Source organism: Sapajus apella, unplaced genomic scaffold (genome assembly GCF_009761245.1).
Source record: "Sapajus apella isolate SASKATOON/1434 unplaced genomic scaffold, GSC_monkey_1.0 scaffold1, whole genome shotgun sequence".
NCBI lineage: Eukaryota > Metazoa > Chordata > Mammalia > Primates > Cebidae > Sapajus > Sapajus apella.
Window position 1 is genome coordinate 37,541,243 of NW_022436941.1, and position 16,897 is coordinate 37,558,139.

A 16,897-nucleotide genomic window follows, 5' to 3' on the forward strand; every position below is an offset into this window, starting at 1 on the left:
AATGACTTACCTGAGGGATAACAATATCTGCTAATGCCTTTGAAAGCCTATATAACTCCATTGTGTTTTCTAATTTCAAGGAACCATTATGCTGGACATCATATTTTATACAGTCATATATATCAGGGATTTTACTAATATCATATCTTCCATTCTTTGTTTTAAAGTCTTTCTCTAACTTGGACCATCTACGTAGCATGAGCTCCAATGTTTCACTATGGTAAAGCTGAATATCTAAAACAACATAACATTTTTAGTTTATGCAACTTAAAAATCTAATTTAGAATACATATTAAAATGTTAGTAATTAGAAACTTTTTAAAATCTCAAAAACGCAACTGTACGAAGTTATAGAGTTACTATAGACATACACTATTAGCAACCACGTTTTTTACAGACTTAGACAAAAGGTTAGAAAGTGGGCTTGTAAAAGATTTTTTCCATATATTATAGACTTTAATAACAATAAGAAGAAAAAGAGCAACAATTATAACAAAGTTCTTTTAAGCTCATATATTTATGTACTGTTATTTTTATTAGATTTACATAACTAAGTGAATAGGCAAACTATCTTTAGCAGAAAGGAACCTCAGACATTCAAAACAGTCTAAATGATCCATTTTCTGCCAGAAAAAACCAAGATGCCAGAGTTGTCTAAGTTACTAACCAAGTAAGCTTTGGGGCCAGAGCCCAAGTCACCTTCCTGTTGCTTGCTCCTTCTTATTACCCTGCCTACTCACTGCTTAACTATATGGCAATGCTGCATAATAAGATAATCAAATGAGAATATTTTATTTTCTCTTTAATGCTGTCATGGATAAAAACCACTATAACTTAGCCAATATTATTTTGCTGGCTATACATTAACTCATACTATACATAGCTCTCAAGAGAGGCTTGATTTCTTAAGATTGGTCCATCTTAATTGGTGCTTAATTGAATAGTAACTTTTATCTGTTCTATGCTCTAAGAACATTTACCTGATGATTTGGGATCTTCCATTCGATGTCTGATTTGAGAAGTCAAACTCTGAATTAAGGAATAAACTTTATCACAGGTCTTCACAGGATTTTTAATTAAATGCATTGATTTGATAACAGAAATGCTTCCAGATGGAGTAAGCTACAAATGAGCAAAGTATATATTTTATATCTGGTTATACCTAACTGTCTAAGAGAACAACATACACATACAAAACTTTCCAGCAGCTGGAGAATAATTCCATAGCAGAAATTAAAATGACCCCAAAATACAGCTGACCCTTGAACACCACAAATGTGAACTGCACAGGACCACATATATGCAGGGTTTTTCCCTAAAAGTTACACCAAAATGTGCTGCTTCTCCTGCCTCCCCTTGCACCTCCTTCACTCCTTCCACCCTTGAGACAACTGACCAACCCCTCCTCTTCCTTCTTCTTCTCAGCCTACTCAATGTGAAAATAAAGATGAAGATCGAAGACTTCTATGATGATCCACTTCCCCTTAGGAAATAGTAAATATATTTTCCTCTTCCTTCCAATTTTCTTAATAATATTTTCTTTTCTCTAGCTCACTCTAGAATTTTCTTAATATTTTCTTTTTTCTTGCTCACTCTATTGAAGGACTAGAATATATAATAAAAAATACTGGGAACTTCCAAAAAGCATGTGGAAAAATTGAATTAAAAGATAAAAGTAGGCTGTGGATAGTGGGCAGCTGGGGTCCATGAAGGATCCCAAGATGGCTGGGCAAAAACTTGCTCTAAAAACCATTGACTGGATAGCTTTTTGGGAGATCATACCCCAAAACCAAAAGGCCATTGCTAATTCCCTGAAATCCTGGAATGATATCCTCACCTCCAGGTTGGCTGCTTTATCTGAGAATCCACCATCTATTGACTGGGCTTACTACAAGGCCAATGTGGCCAAGGCAGGCTTGGTGGATGACTTTGAGAAGTTTAATGCCCTGAAGATTCCTCTACCAGAGGATCCATATACTGCCCTGGTGGATACTGAAGAAATAGAAAATGTGAAGTCTCGTGCAAAGTGGTGTCTTTCTCAAAGGCCAGGGTTGTAGAATATGAGAAACAGATGGAGAAGTATTAAGAAATTAATTCCATTTGAACAGATGACCACTGAGTACTTGAATGAAGCTTTCCCAGAAACCAAATTGGACAAGCAAAAGTATTCCTATTGGCCTCACCAACCAATCAAGAATTTATAAAATTGAGTCCAGGAGGAGGCTCTGGTCCTTATGTTACATATTCTGGATATTAAAAATAAAAGTAATTATACCAAAATAAATAAATAAAAGTAAAAAACTTCATTTCTCAACATAAGGTCTGTCAGGGTCAAGACACTTTTGTAAGCAGTAATATCAGACATTTACTCCAATTAGTCTATTCCTAAAAAACTGAGGATCCTGGGAATTTATCCCTGTCAATGGGGTCTTTTTAACATTATTAACTGAAGAAAAATGAGTGCCCTTTAAATTTTTTTTAAGATTAGGAAACAAAAAGAAGTCAGAAGGAGCCATATCAGGACCACAAGGTAGATGCCTAATGATCTCCTCCCAAAACTGTCCTTGTTGGGAGGAATAAGCAGAAGCATCGTCATGATGGAGAAGGACTATGTAGTGAAGATTTTGTGGATGTTTTCTGCTAATGCTTTGGCTGACTCTCTCAAAACAATCTCATGATAAGCAGATGTTATTGCTTTTTAGCCCTCCAGAAAGTCAACAAGAGAAATGCCTTGGGCATTACAAAAAAAACCACTGCCATGACCTCTGTTCTTGACTAGTCTGTTTTTGCTTTGACTGGACCAATTCTACCTCTTGGTCGCCATTGCTTTGATTGTGCTTTGTCTTCAGGGTCATCCTGGTAAAACCATGTTTCATCTTCTGTTACAATTCTTCAAAGAAATGCTTCAGGATCTTCATCCCACTTGCTTAAAATTTCCGTTGAAAGCTCTGCTCTTGTCTACAACTGATCTGAGCACAACAGTTCTGGTACTCCAAATTAAGCAGAAAATTGGCTAAATTTTAATTTTTCAGTCAGAACTGTGTAAGTTGAACCAACTGAAATATTTACGGTATTGGCTATTGTTTCTGATGTTAATCGTTAGTCTTCTTCAAGTAGGGCATGAATAAGATTAATTTTTTCCTTGCAAATTGATGTGGACGGTCTGCCATTGCGGGCTTCATCTTCAACATCATCTCCTCCCATCTTAAAACTAGTTATCCATTGGTATACTAGTGATTTCTTTGGGAAATTGTTCCTATAACCTTTTTGTAAAGTATGATTTCACCATTTTTTTTCACTAAGCTTCACCATAAATTTGCTCTTGGTTCTTTTTTCAATATTAGCAGAACTCATGTAGCCCTTACAGAGACTCTCTTCAAACTGAAGCCTTACTCTTATTAGTGCCTCAAACTAAATCCCATTCAGACATGTTATAACCAATTAATGTGAGTTTATTTTAGTGTTAAAAAGAGTTGAAATTTGTGTATATATATATTTTTCATAATGAGCATTTTCCATTAACTTTTTAAAGACCCTTTGTATGTGTCAATTGACTGTTCATGTTATTGCTAAAGCTTCTAGTCAAATGTAGGCTTGACTTGGGAGTTAAGTTTTTGAAGAGTCAAAAGTTACACACGGGTTTTTTGTTTTTGTTTTGTTTTTTTACTGTGAGAGGGATTGGCACTTCTAAACCCAACACTGTCCAAGGGTGAACTGTATAGTAATAAGATCAAGAAGGAAGTAGATTAAGAATTTATGTTAAAAATATTATTTATTCATTTCTTTTTTTTTTTTTTTTTTGAGACAGGGTTTCTCCATATTGGTCAGGCTGGTGTCAAATTCCTGACCTCTAGTGATCCACCTGCCTTGGCCTCCCAAAGTGCTGGTATTACAGGCGTGAGCCATGGCACCTGGCCCCATGTTAAAACCATTAAACCTTAGCTGTCATTATCCATAAAGAAAATTTAGCAGAAATACTCTAACTTAGTGGAATTTGATGATAATCTACTGACACTCTTAATATGTGTAAACATGGTTCTGACCACTTGACACATATTTACATGTAATAATTCTAGGCATCTATTATTATCTTTTCCCAGATGGGTTACTGAACTGAGGTTAAGCCACTTGCTTAAGGAACAAACCACTAGGATGTGAAGGAGCAGGACTCAAATGCAGGTAGTCTAGCTACAGACTGGTGCTCTTAACCACTATTCTATTATGCCCTTGTAATGAATTTTTTTAAGTCATATATATAATGCACTTTAGGTTCTGGGGTACATGTGAAGAACATGCAGGATTGTTGCATAGGTACACACATGACAATGTGGTTTGCTGCCTCCATCCCCCCATCAGCTATATCTGGCATTTCTCCCCATGTTATCCCTCCTCAACCTCCCTACTCTCTGCTGTCCCTCTCCTATTCCCCCACAACAGACCCTAGTGTGTAATGCTCCCCTCTGTGTGTCCATGTGTTCTCTCATTGTTCAACACCTGCCTATGAGTGAGAACATGCAGTGTTTGATTTTCTGCTCTTGTGTCAGTTTGCTGAGAATGATGGTTTCCAGATTCCTCCACGTCCCTACAAAGGACATGAATTCATTCTTTTTTATGGCTGCATAGTATTCTATGGTGAATATGTGCCACATTTTCCCTGTCCAGTCTACCTTTGATGGGCATTTGGGTTGGTTCCAGGTCTTTGCTATTGTAAACAGTGCCACAATGAACGTGTGCATGTGTCTTTAAAACAGAATGATTTATAATCCTTTGGATATATACCCAGTAATGGGATTGTTGGGTCAAATGGAATTTCTATTTCTAGGTCCTCGAGGAAGCACCACATTGTCTTCCACAATGGTTGAACTAATTTACACTCCCACCAACAGTGTAAAAGTGTTCCTATTTCTCCACATACTCTCCAGCATCTGTTGTCTCCAGATTTTTAATGATCGCCATTCTAACTGGCATGAGATGGTATCTCACTGTAGTTTTGATTTGCATTTCTCTAATGACCAGTGATGATGAGCATTTTTTCATATGTTTCTTGGCCTCATATATGTCTTCTTTTGAAAAGTGTCTGTTCATGTCCTTTACCCACCTTTGAATGGGTTTGTTTGTTTTTTTCTTGTAAATCTGTTTTAGTTCTTTGTAGATTCTGGATATTAGCCCTTTGTTTTTTTTCTTGTAAATCTGTTTTAGTTCTTTGTAGATTCTGGATATTAGCCCTTTGTCAGATGGGTAGATTGCAAAAATTTTTTCTCATTCTGTTGGTTGCTAGTTCACTCTAATGATTGTTTCTTTTGCTGTGTAGAAGCTCTGGAGTTTAATTAGATCCCATTTGTCTATTTTGGCTTTTGTTACCAATGCTTTTGGTGTTTTAGTCATGAATGGTTTTGCCTAGGTTGTCTTCTAGGGTTTTTACGGTGTTAGGTCTTACATTTAAGTCTTTAATCCATCTGGAGTTAATTAATGCGTAAGGTGTCAGGAAGGGGTCCAATTTCTGCTTTCTGCACATGGCTAGCCAGTTTTCCCAACACCATTTATTAAACAATGAATCAAAGTCATCAATAAAAATATAGTCCCACATTCCAGTTTTGGCATTTATCTTGGCAAGTTATTTAACCACATCAAGTAAGTTTCTACAAATATAAAAAATATAAAGTGCAATTCTACTTCTGGTTATAATGAACTAGGTAGTTTGGATTAATATATCCACTGAAGGTAAGTAAAAATTCAGGCAAAGAATTTCTATACTTATGCTTTAAGGAATCTGCAAAATAACAAGGTAGTAAAGAATTATGGAAGCAAAACTCAAAGGTCAGTGATCCAGAAAGTGGGCCTAGAATTTAAGACGGTTTTTCCATTGGAAAAATTTATATTTATGAATATAATAAATGACTCCAGTCAAAAGAGTGCATAAAGGAAACTTTACGGCCTAGGGAGCATATTTTGTAAAAGACAGAACACTAATAACTTAGTAAGTATCCATCTAGGGTTATTAATTTTGAGAATCAAAAAACAGCAAAATAAAAATAGAGAGGTAGAAGAAATAAAATATTAAACAATGAGAATTAATCAAATGGAAAATAAGCACATAACTCAGAGACCTAACAAATCTAAACAATGGTTCTTTGAAAGGACTACTGGTTTTAAAAGTTTTAAAGAGGTACCATTTATAATTGCATAGTATCAATCACCTCAACCTAAATCTAACAAAGATGCACAAGAACTCTGTGCTGTAAAATATAAAACATTTAAAGATATTAAGGAATAGCTCAATAAATGAGCTACACTACATTCGCAGATCGAAAGGCTAAAGAAAAAGGTGTAAATTTGCACCAATTACATGTATAACGCAACCTAAATAAAAAATCTTAACAGTATTTTTGACCAGCTTATTTGAAAATTTACCTAAGAATGCAAAAAAAAAAAAAAAAAAAATCCAAGAAACACTTGAAGAAGGATCCAGGGTGGTGTTGGGAGGTATTATTCATTGGCACAAGGATCAACAAACAGAATACAGGATCCAGAAACTGATCACCCATATATAATAAAGATGGTACTTCTGTGTAGTGGGGAAAGAACAGTCTTTTCAGTATGTTCCGCTGGGATACCCAGATGTACATAGAGTTGCAGGGGAAAAATCAACCTTGATATTTTTAGCTCACAGCACACACAAAAGTGAATTTTATCTGGATTGCAGATAAATGTGAAGAGCAAAACACTAAGCTTACAGAAGATCATATATATCTTATGGCCTAGGGTTAGAAAAGATATTTTAATTAAACTAAAGAACTTGTGCACAGCAAAGCAAACTATCATCAGTGAACAAGCAAACTACAGAATGGAAGAAAATTTTTGCAATCTATCCATCTGACAAAGAGCTAATAACCAGAATCTAAAAAGAACTTAAACAATTTTATAAGAAAAAAAACAACCCCATCGAAAAGTGGGCAAAGGATATGAGGAGGCACTTCTCAAAAGAAGACATGTAGCCAACAAACATGTGAAAGAAAGCTAATCATCACTAGTCATTAGAGAAATGGAAATCAAAAATACAATGAGATACCATCTCACGCCAGTTAGAATGGCGATCATGCCAAGTCTGGAAACAACAGATGCTGGAAAGGATGTGGAGAAATAGGAATGCTTTTCCACTATTGGTGGGAGTGTAAATTAGTTCAACCATTGTGGAAGACGGTGTGGCAATTCCTCAAGGATTTAGAGCCAGAAATACCATTTGACCCAGCAATAGGAATATATACATATATACATATATACATATATATATACACATATACATATATATACACACACACATATATATATATATATATGAATACCCAAAGAATATAAATCATTCTACTATAAAGACACATGCACATGTATGTTTATGGTAGCACTATTCACAATAGTAAAGACTTGGAACCAACCCAAATGCCTATTGATGATAGACTGGATAAAGAAAACGTGGCATGTATACACTATGGAATACTATGCAGCCATAAAAAAGGATGAGTTCATGTCCTTTCAGGGACATGGACGAAGCCAGAAACCATCATTTTCAGCAAACACACACAAGAACAAAAAACCAAACACCACATATTCTCACTCATAAGTGGGAGTTGAACAATGAGAACACATGAACACAGGGAGAGGAACATCACACACTGGGGTCTGTTGGGGGTTGGGGGGCTAGGGGAGGGATAGCATTAGGAGAAATACCTAATGTAGGTGACAGGTTGATAGGTGCAGCAAACCACATGATATGTGTATACCGATGTAAGAAACCTGCACGTTCTGCATACATACCCCAGAACTTAAAGTATTAAAAAAAAAAAAAGAAAAGAAAAATATATTCTAAATAATATATTAAAATGCATTGACTGTAAGGGGAAAAAATGAACTTGGAAATCATGAAAAACAAGAACTTCTGCTTATCAAAAGACATCATTGGCTGGGCGTGGTGGTGTATGCCTGTAATCCCAAAGCCTTGGGATGTCAAGGCAGGAGGATCACTTGAGGCCAGGAGTTCGAGACCAGCCTGGGCAACATAGTGAGACCCAGCCTCTACAGAAAATAAAAAAAAAATTAGCTGAGCATGATGGTGTGCATCTGTAGTCTCAGCTACTCAGGAGGCTGAAGCAGGAGGATTACCTGAGCCCAGGGGTTTCAGGCAGCAGTGAGCTATGATCATACCACTGCACTCCAGCCTGGGTGACACAGTGAGGCCCTGTCTCCAAAAAGAAAAAAAAAAAAAAAAAAAAAAAAAAGACAAGACATAATTAAGGCTCAGAGTAGGTCATGTTATCTAGAATACATATAACAAAGAATTCATATCCAGAATACATAAAGAACTTCTACCACCCAAGAAGAAAGACATAGACAATTCACAGAAAAAGAATAAGGACAAGAGACTTGTCCTCATTAAAGAGGGTATCTAAATGGTCAACAGACATTGAAGCCACAATCAAGTACATTCTAGGTATATCCACCAGAATGGCCAAAACTGAATCATCTAAGAATCCCAAGAATGGAGAATATGTGGAGCAATGACAACTATCGTGGATCTCTGGTGGGAGTGTAAATTGTCTCAATAGCTTCAGAAAACAGTTTGACTTTATCTACCAATGTTGTACATAAGTATACCATGGTCACAATAATTCTACTCCTATAATATACCCAAGAGAAATGTATGCTCATTGCACAGAAAGCACACAATAATATTCATGGCAATTTTAATCCTAACAGTCCAAAACTCTAACAACAATAGAAAGCATATATAAATTGTAGCATGTTCAGAAAATAGTACATGGGTCAACAAACTATAGCTTGCAGGCCAAATGTGGCCTGTGACACAGCCCATGAGCTAAGAATGGTTTTGACATGCTTAAACAGGAGTTAAAAAAAAAAAAAAAAAAAAAAAGAATACGCAACAGAGACCATATTTAGACTGCAAAGTCTAATTTTTTTTTAAAATAAAGTATTTACTATCTGGGCTTTTACAGAAAAAGTCTGCCAACCCTCAAATGGAAAACAAGAAACACAGTAATGATTAAACTAACTATGATCATTACTTCACAATATGGTTGAATTTTAGAAATACAGTATTAAATAAAAGAAGCCAAATATAAAACATATTCTATTATATGAAGCTTAAAAAATAGCCAAAGTAAATTAATACTGTAGAGCCATTATAGGTAACAGTATGAACACTGCTCAAAAAACTAAAGACATATGATCCAACATTCCCACTACTAGGTATATAGCCAAAGGAAATGAAATCATATGTCAAGGAGATATTTACATTCCCATGTTTATTGCAGCACTGCTCACAACAGATAAGATCTGGAATCAACCTGCCCAATAACAGATGAATGAATAAAGAAAGGATAGTATATATACACAATGAAGTATCATCATCTAGCCTTAAAAAAGAAGGAGATCCTATCATTAGCAACAATATGGATGAACCTAGAAGCAATATGGATGAACCTAGAAGACATGTTAGGTGAAATAAGCCAGGCACAGACAGACAAATATGTACAATCTCACTTACATGCAAAATCTAAAAAAGTTAAACTCAGAGAAGCAGAGTAAAATGATGGCAACCAGAGGTTGGAAAAGGGAAGGGGTTGGGAAGATGTTGGTCAATTTCTATCTAACAATTTCAGTTAGATAGAAGGAGTAAGTTCAGGGGATCTATTGTACAACATGGTAATTACAGTAATAGCAGTGTATTTTATTCTTGAAAATTGCCAAGGAGCAGATTTTAAATGTTTTCATCACAAAAAATAAAAACGATGTGAGGTATTACCTATGTTAATCTGCTTGAGTTAGCCATTTCACAATGCATATATATTTTAAAATGTGTTGTATGTTTTAAATAATTTTAATTTGTCAATTAAAATCAATAGATTTAAAGTTAGAAAAAAGCCAAAAATGAGACTAGACTGGCTAGAGACTATACTTATTCTCCAAATAAGTATTATAGATATGCAAAGAACATAAAAAGTCAGGATAGTAGTTTTTTTGAGGAGGTAGGGAACAGGATGCAACTGGGAAGGGGCATACAGAAGCCAGAGTTGTTCCAATGTTCTATTTCTTTACCTGTAGGGTGATAGCATGTGTATTTGCTTTATAATACAATAAGCTCTACATTTATGTTTTATGCACTTTTCAGTTTTCTGCATGTGATGTTTCACAATATAAAAGAGTTTGCTAAGACCCACCTTTTCATAATCTTCAGCAGTAAAATCTCTGTCTTTCTGAAGTATTTCATGAAGCCTTGCCTTCACACGTTGTTGACAACTGCTCAAAGAGTCACTATCACTATCCAAAAGACCATTCATATTTGCACTCTTCACCATTTGAACAAGAATGGGTGTAAGCTCTCCTTCCAAAGCTAAAAGCCCCTAAGCATATCAAATAAAGAAAACACAGGTTTTAAAAATTAATATGTAAAATAATAACTATTTTGTTACATACTGATTTTCATAAAGTATAAGGTAAGTTTTATAATAAATAAACTTTATTAATACTATAGTTCATTACTGTTATCTGAGGGTTTTACTTGAAATTTCCAAATATGGAATTTTTAAATATTGCCTTAATTAAAAAAAAATTTGTTTTTTTGAGACAAGGGTCTCACACTGTTGCCCAGGTTAGAGTGCAGTGGTATGATTTTGGCTCATTGCAGCCTTGACCTCCTGCACTTAGGGGATCCTCCCACCTCAGCCTCCTGAACTGCTGTGACTACAAGCAATTAAAAAAAAATTTTTTTTTTTGTAGAAACAGGGTTTTAATATGTTGCCCAGGCTGGTCTCAAACTCCTGGGCTCTAGTGATCTGACCACCTCAGCCTCCCAAAGTGGTAGGATTACAGTTGTAAGCCACTGCACCCAGCCAAAAATGTTTTAAGATGCGATATTAGATTAAAACTCTAGTAATTCTAAAAAAAAAAAAAAAAAAAAAAAAAAATTACTTATACCTTTGCAAAAGCAGCTGCAGTCATCTGGACTCGTCCTTCGTCAGAGGCATATATTTTGAGGTCATGTCTGTAGGTGCTGTGTAATCTAAGTAAACCACAACCAGGAAATCCTGCATAATCTCCTGAAAAAAAATCCTCAAATCACTTCAGCTATATTTTCATTTCATTGTATTTCTATAAATATTTAATGACATCACAGATGAGCATTTCAAAATACAATTTATGAAATTAGTCAAATTAAAGAAAACTCTAAGATTTACCTTGACCTCCAGGATACATACACCTGAAAGCTCTTCCAAGTTCTTCAGCCTGGACCCTGCCTGCAGGAGTTAATTCACCTCCCCATTTTAGAACCAAAAGTAAAGATGGTTCTTCTCTTCGGCTGTCTATAATACATATGAACGAATAAAACAAATGTTAAGTTTATTTTTTTAAACAGACTTGTCTTAAGATTAGTTTTTTCTCTGTGCTCTCTTTGCAGTGAAATATGGCCCACATCACATGTAAAATATTTTGTTCCCTAAATGCTATTGCACATATGTTCCCTAATGCTGTTTATATGCAGTTGCTTCTATCAGGAATACCCCCTTGCTATACCTGTTTAAATCTTACTGAAATTTGAAAATCTCTCTTATACTTTAGAAAAATGACTCCCAATTTTCTTCAGGGATGTAATGTTTCTCCCTTTCCTGATCTCATAGTAATTTCTTCAATGTATTTAATTTAGTTGTGCTATGTCTGCTGGATTAATAGATTCTTGATGCCAGAATCCAGGTTTTATCTGTCTTGATATCAAGCACTTTTTGCAGTGCTGTCCCATAAAGGAAAATATATTAGTTTAAGTGAAGAAGATATGTATGTTTTGTTTGTTTGTTTTTGTTTTTGAGACAGCATTGCTTGGTTGCCCAGGCTGGAGTGCAGTGGTGTGTCCCTGGCTAATATTTGTGTTTTTAGTAGAGATGGGGTTTCACCATATTGGCCAGGCTGGTCTCAAACTCCTGACCTCAAGTGATCTACCCATATCGGCCTCCCAGAGTGCTGGGAATAAGGCATGAGCCACCGTGCCCTAGATACATATGCTTTTAAGATTGGAAATCGGTGATTTACATCATTTTTAGGAAGATGTAAGATGACAGGGCCTAACATTTATTCTAATTTAAATTTTATGCAATCTGATACATTTATGCAAACAAAGGTAATCAAGAGCAGTTTTTTAAATCTGAAATTGTGGAATCTTTGCATGTTCCACATCAGAGTATTTTCTTGGACAAAGAAGATACCGTAAGTTAATGAGTTCCTGTTCTTAATTTTGTTCTACTCCTTTTCATGGTCTTAAGATCTGTGTAGTTCTGAAAACAGAAGTAATTTAAAAATAAGCATTATAAGCACTGAAAAAACTTAATAATGATTTGTTAAAGGTGAGAAGAAATCACCCCTTCCCCTGCAGCTAGTTAGCAGTTCTATGAGCTTGCCATGTAGACCAATATTATTTCATGGAAGGAAAGTTAGTTGTAACTTTTTAAAATGTTTGTTTATAGAATGTTTTTGATCATAAACATTAAGATATAGAAAATTCACCTGTATTCCTATTAGCCATGAGGTGTGATAAGAGCAATATATCAAATGTTAAAATAAATATATAAAGATTAATATACATTTGTATCTATATTTAAGATAATCACCATTTTAATTTTTGCTGCTATAAGTGAAAATCCCTCTAGATTAATCTTTCCCTGAACATCTGATTACTTCTTTGGGATAGATTCTGATAAATAGAATTAAGGTGAAAGCATAAGAACATTTTTTGAAGTTTTTGATAAATTGCCAAATTACATTTCAAAAAACTATGCCAATTTATACTTCTACTAGTAAACTGAAATCCTGTCTCAATGAATTCTTATCAGCAGACTTTATTACCAGTTTAAAACAGAAATGAAGAAAACACTTTGCCAAGATGATAGACAAGAGAGATTATCATTATTACCATTATTATTTTATTGGCCATCTGCATTTCTCTATGAATGACTTCTACAATCCCTATCCTTCTCTTTTGAAAGGTAAATGCATTTATGAACTTGTATGCTGACTGTTCTTAGGAGACTAAACTTGTTTAAAGACTTATTCTGGTTTACTGGGTGGAGGAAAATATCCATTTATTTTAGAAACAGGTTAGTTGTATATTTTTTCAAAGTCTTTTTGTTCTTCTTGAACTTTCTTCTTACATACTCTGCCCTCTTCTAACAAAAGGTGATGTAAGGGGCCCATTAAATAACACTTAGTTATAAATACATACATTTTCTGAAACAATCCCATAGTTAAAGGGATGTCCTATGTAGTTTTCAGAATAATGAAATGTATCCTTTATTTAAAGAATAGGTAATCTAAAAGAAAAATCTATCCTTTATTTAAAGAAAAGGAAGCACAGCTAAGATAATTCTACTTTATTTTTCTCACCATGCCAGTACCTAAACTACTAAGCAAAAGATGGTCCAAAGGTAATCAACAGTGACCAGCAAGTTACTATATGTAAGTAAAACTACTGTATAAGCATTAAGAATGACATACCCTCCTCTTCACTAGATGTTTTAGGACAACCGTGAGGGAGATAGGTCAACTGAACCTTACGATTTATTCCAGAAAAATGACCATACCTGAAAAATAAAATGACAAACAGAATAGACCATGAAGAGAAAATCTAATTATCAAATATTAATGCTCCCTCCTACTTGTACGTGCCTGTTTAATTCTTCAAAATATTCCAGCAAAAAAAAAAAAAAAAATGTCATATATAATCATTCTAACCACATTAAAAACAAAGATGTTTTTCTATAAATTAAATGGCTGAGCGTCGTGGCTCATGCCTGTAATTCAGCGCTTGGAGAAGCTGAGGTGAGCGGATCACTTGAGGTCAGGAGTTCAAGACCAGCCTGGCCAAAATGGTGAAACTCTGTCTCCATTAAAAACACAAAAATCAGCCAGACGTGGTGGTGTGAACCTGTAGTCCTAGCTACTTGAGTGGCTGAGGCACGAGAATCACTTGAACCTGGGAGGCAGAGGTTGCAGTGAGCCAAGATGGTACCACTGACTCCAACCTGGGTGACAGAATAAGACCCTGTCTCAAAAAAAAAAAAAAAACTTTACAAAAAAAGACAACTCTGAAGAGCTAAAGTATAGAAATATGTAATATGTAAAAACACAGATACATATATCTAAAAATAAAGGAAATAAGATTATAAGAGGTTAAAAATGTAAAGCTATAATGGGAATATTGGTGGGTATCCATTTTACATGATTAAGGCAAAGTTCAAATTTTTTATATTTAAACTGCAATGAATCTGTGGTCAAGTTAGCAATGTGGCCTTGATTCTAAGCAGTATCTCACAGAAGACACAAATTTGATGTCCTCATTTAATCTTCTCACCAAAATTAAAACTAAAATTAAAACCTTCAATACAATTATCTATTTCTTTCACATTAGATTTTCCTTCATGTCTCCCCAACTATAGTAATACAAAGAGTAAAAAGATCAGAATGTGAAAGCAATTAAAATGGAAAATCACATACATAAAAAAGAGCGTAATGTAGTACTGCAATTAAGGGTTTCAAAAAGTTACTCACATCTCTAATACAGTCTTAAGTTGTTCAAGTTTTGACTTGTTTTCTTCAATTTCCGAATCATTATTTTGCCCCAGCTCCATAAGAAGCTGTCGTGTAATATCTAGCACTTCCTATAAAATAAATTTACAAAAAATTTAATTTTTATGTAATTTCACCATTAAAAAAACTTAAAACTCAACAAGAAAGCAAATATACTTGCCTGTAACTGTTTTGGTTTTTTGAGTTTTAATTTCCCTGATTTATATCCATCACATTTTTCAAAAAGATCAAAAAATCTTATAGAAAAGACAGAGCACTGTTAGTCTCTTGCAATAATCAACATTATCAACATATTTTTAAACTAACAAATAATAAATGATGACCTATGGGATTAGAACTTAGGATCTATGGATTTCAAGTACTGTGTTTCCTCTTTCACTATACATGACTGATGAAACTTAGTACTTTCCTAAATGATACCAAACTAATAATCACCGTATTACTTTTCAAAGTTTTTTTCATGGAAACCAAACATATAATTAATTCAAAATATTATATATTTTCTGAAGTCACTGCATACACATTGAAAAATACTTCTGTAAACACATACATAATGGCTCAGGTTTTCAAAATTTATCATCTCCAAATCAAACAATGGATAGAAATAACAGAAACTTCCATTCTACTAATTTTCTTCTAAAGGGCTGAGAGATTACTGACTCTTAGAATGCAATACAAGAGAATGATAAGCAAAGATTAAATAGAACACCCTTATGACAATAAATAAAAGCCAGAGCTGACTGATACTTATGAATATTGCCACAATAACTTTAGATACTAATGAACATATTTTAAATGAAGTTTGTACGCATCCCTGGTTTAAACATAAATGGCCAAGAGATGGTAGATAAAAGTTTTTCTATATGATGTATTAATCAAAAGAGTTGACCACTTATCAGAAATCTTAAAATTTTATCATACATGTTAAAGTATTTATCTTAAAACATACTTTTGATGCCTCACTTCCATTTTCATTTTTTGTTTTGGTGTTCGATCCCCATGACGTATAACAGCTATAACACATCTAAGTTCCATCCTAAAATGAAAAAATATATATGTTCTTAATTCTCTAAAAAAGCTTTGTGTTGTATAATTCAGATTAATATGAAAATTTAGTCATTTATTTAGGGCCATCTTTTACCATTTCAAGATCTTTCCCATGAAGAATAATACTGTAACAATCTAGTCTTGTCTTAATAAAATCAAATACTAAAAAGAACTTAAGAAGCTGGAGGAGGGGGGTGATATTAAGCTATATAATAGAATATAACCTTTTCTTCTCTGGAAATGGCTACATTAACTCTGGGATAAAAGTAGATGAACTACAATTTTTGAGCTTTATTAAGTATCTGCTCTGTAGCATTAGATCATTACAGACTGAGACTTCATTCAACTAAAATAAAACTTTACATGATGTATTTATGTATTTGCCAAATTTTGCCCATGTAAGGAAAACAAGTATTTAAAACTCAAATTTCTGGAAGATAAAATCATCTTAGAAGTATGCTAGAATTAAGAGGTATAATCTAGTGTTTGCCAAAGATGTGAGCTGCAGAACATAACCCTGCAAGATACTAATTGAACTACCTGAAGAAACTGTATTTAACACTTTTGTGTTAAATAAGTATGAAAAATGCTGATTAAAAACACAATTAGTTCCCCCTCTATTAGTACATCTGACAATATTTAACATGGTAATATAAATATCTAAGTCGTGAATAAAAAGCATTCAGTCAACTAATATAAATTTAAAGGAATAATTTTTATTAATAGAATGTTATGAAACATTTTGGCAATACTGTTCTAATTATGTAAGATATGGCTTGAGAGAGCAAAAGTTGTAAGACCACTATGAACCTTTAAGTAACACACCTGTTGGTACCTATTTTATTTTCATGGCTTGATTAAACAATTCTATAATTATCCAGGCATGTTTCAGTAGTTTATTTGTAACAATTAGTGGACCCTTATAAACATGTATAATTTACCCTTATAAACATGTATGATCTGAATCATATGAAATCATACACAGTAAAGTGTCTAATAATCATTCAGAAATTTAATTTTCATCCTAATAGCACAGACGACAAAGGAAACTCAATTTCTAAATGAAAATAACTCAGACTTACATAGTTCCAGATGTTGTTGGAACAATTGGGATATCTTCAGCTTCTAAAGGTATTGACCATGGGATGTGAAATTGTGGAGCAAGTTCTCGCATTACAATATTTCTTCAAGACAAAAAAGAAAA

At 34.0% G+C, this 16,897-nt stretch overlaps 1 protein-coding gene and 1 pseudogene across 29 annotated transcripts in view; one reads left to right on the forward strand and one right to left on the reverse strand.

The window, feature by feature from the left end:
- PPIP5K2 (diphosphoinositol pentakisphosphate kinase 2) overlaps window positions 1-16,897 on the reverse strand; it is an 80,605-nt gene that overhangs the window by 34,559 nt on the left and 29,149 nt on the right. For 25 of the 29 annotated variants that reach the window (XM_032275323.1, XM_032275287.1, XM_032275269.1 and 22 more), the window contains 10 exons: window positions 16,776-16,877; window positions 15,596-15,682; window positions 14,807-14,882; window positions 14,608-14,717; window positions 13,555-13,640; window positions 11,250-11,375; window positions 10,990-11,111; window positions 10,233-10,415; window positions 981-1,122; window positions 11-234 (listed from right to left, as the gene is read on the reverse strand). In XM_032275323.1, coding sequence (XP_032131214.1) covers window positions 11-234; window positions 981-1,122; window positions 10,233-10,415; window positions 10,990-11,111; window positions 11,250-11,375; window positions 13,555-13,640; window positions 14,608-14,717; window positions 14,807-14,882; window positions 15,596-15,682; window positions 16,776-16,877 — 1,258 coding nt within the window. The remainder of the gene's footprint in view (window positions 1-10; window positions 235-980; window positions 1,123-10,232; window positions 10,416-10,989; window positions 11,112-11,249; window positions 11,376-13,554; window positions 13,641-14,607; window positions 14,718-14,806; window positions 14,883-15,595; window positions 15,683-16,775; window positions 16,878-16,897) is intronic. The other 4 variants (XM_032275305.1, XM_032275223.1, XM_032275189.1 and 1 more) reach the window with 1 other exon arrangement.
- Window positions 1,672-2,204, forward strand: LOC116549669 (annotated as a pseudogene).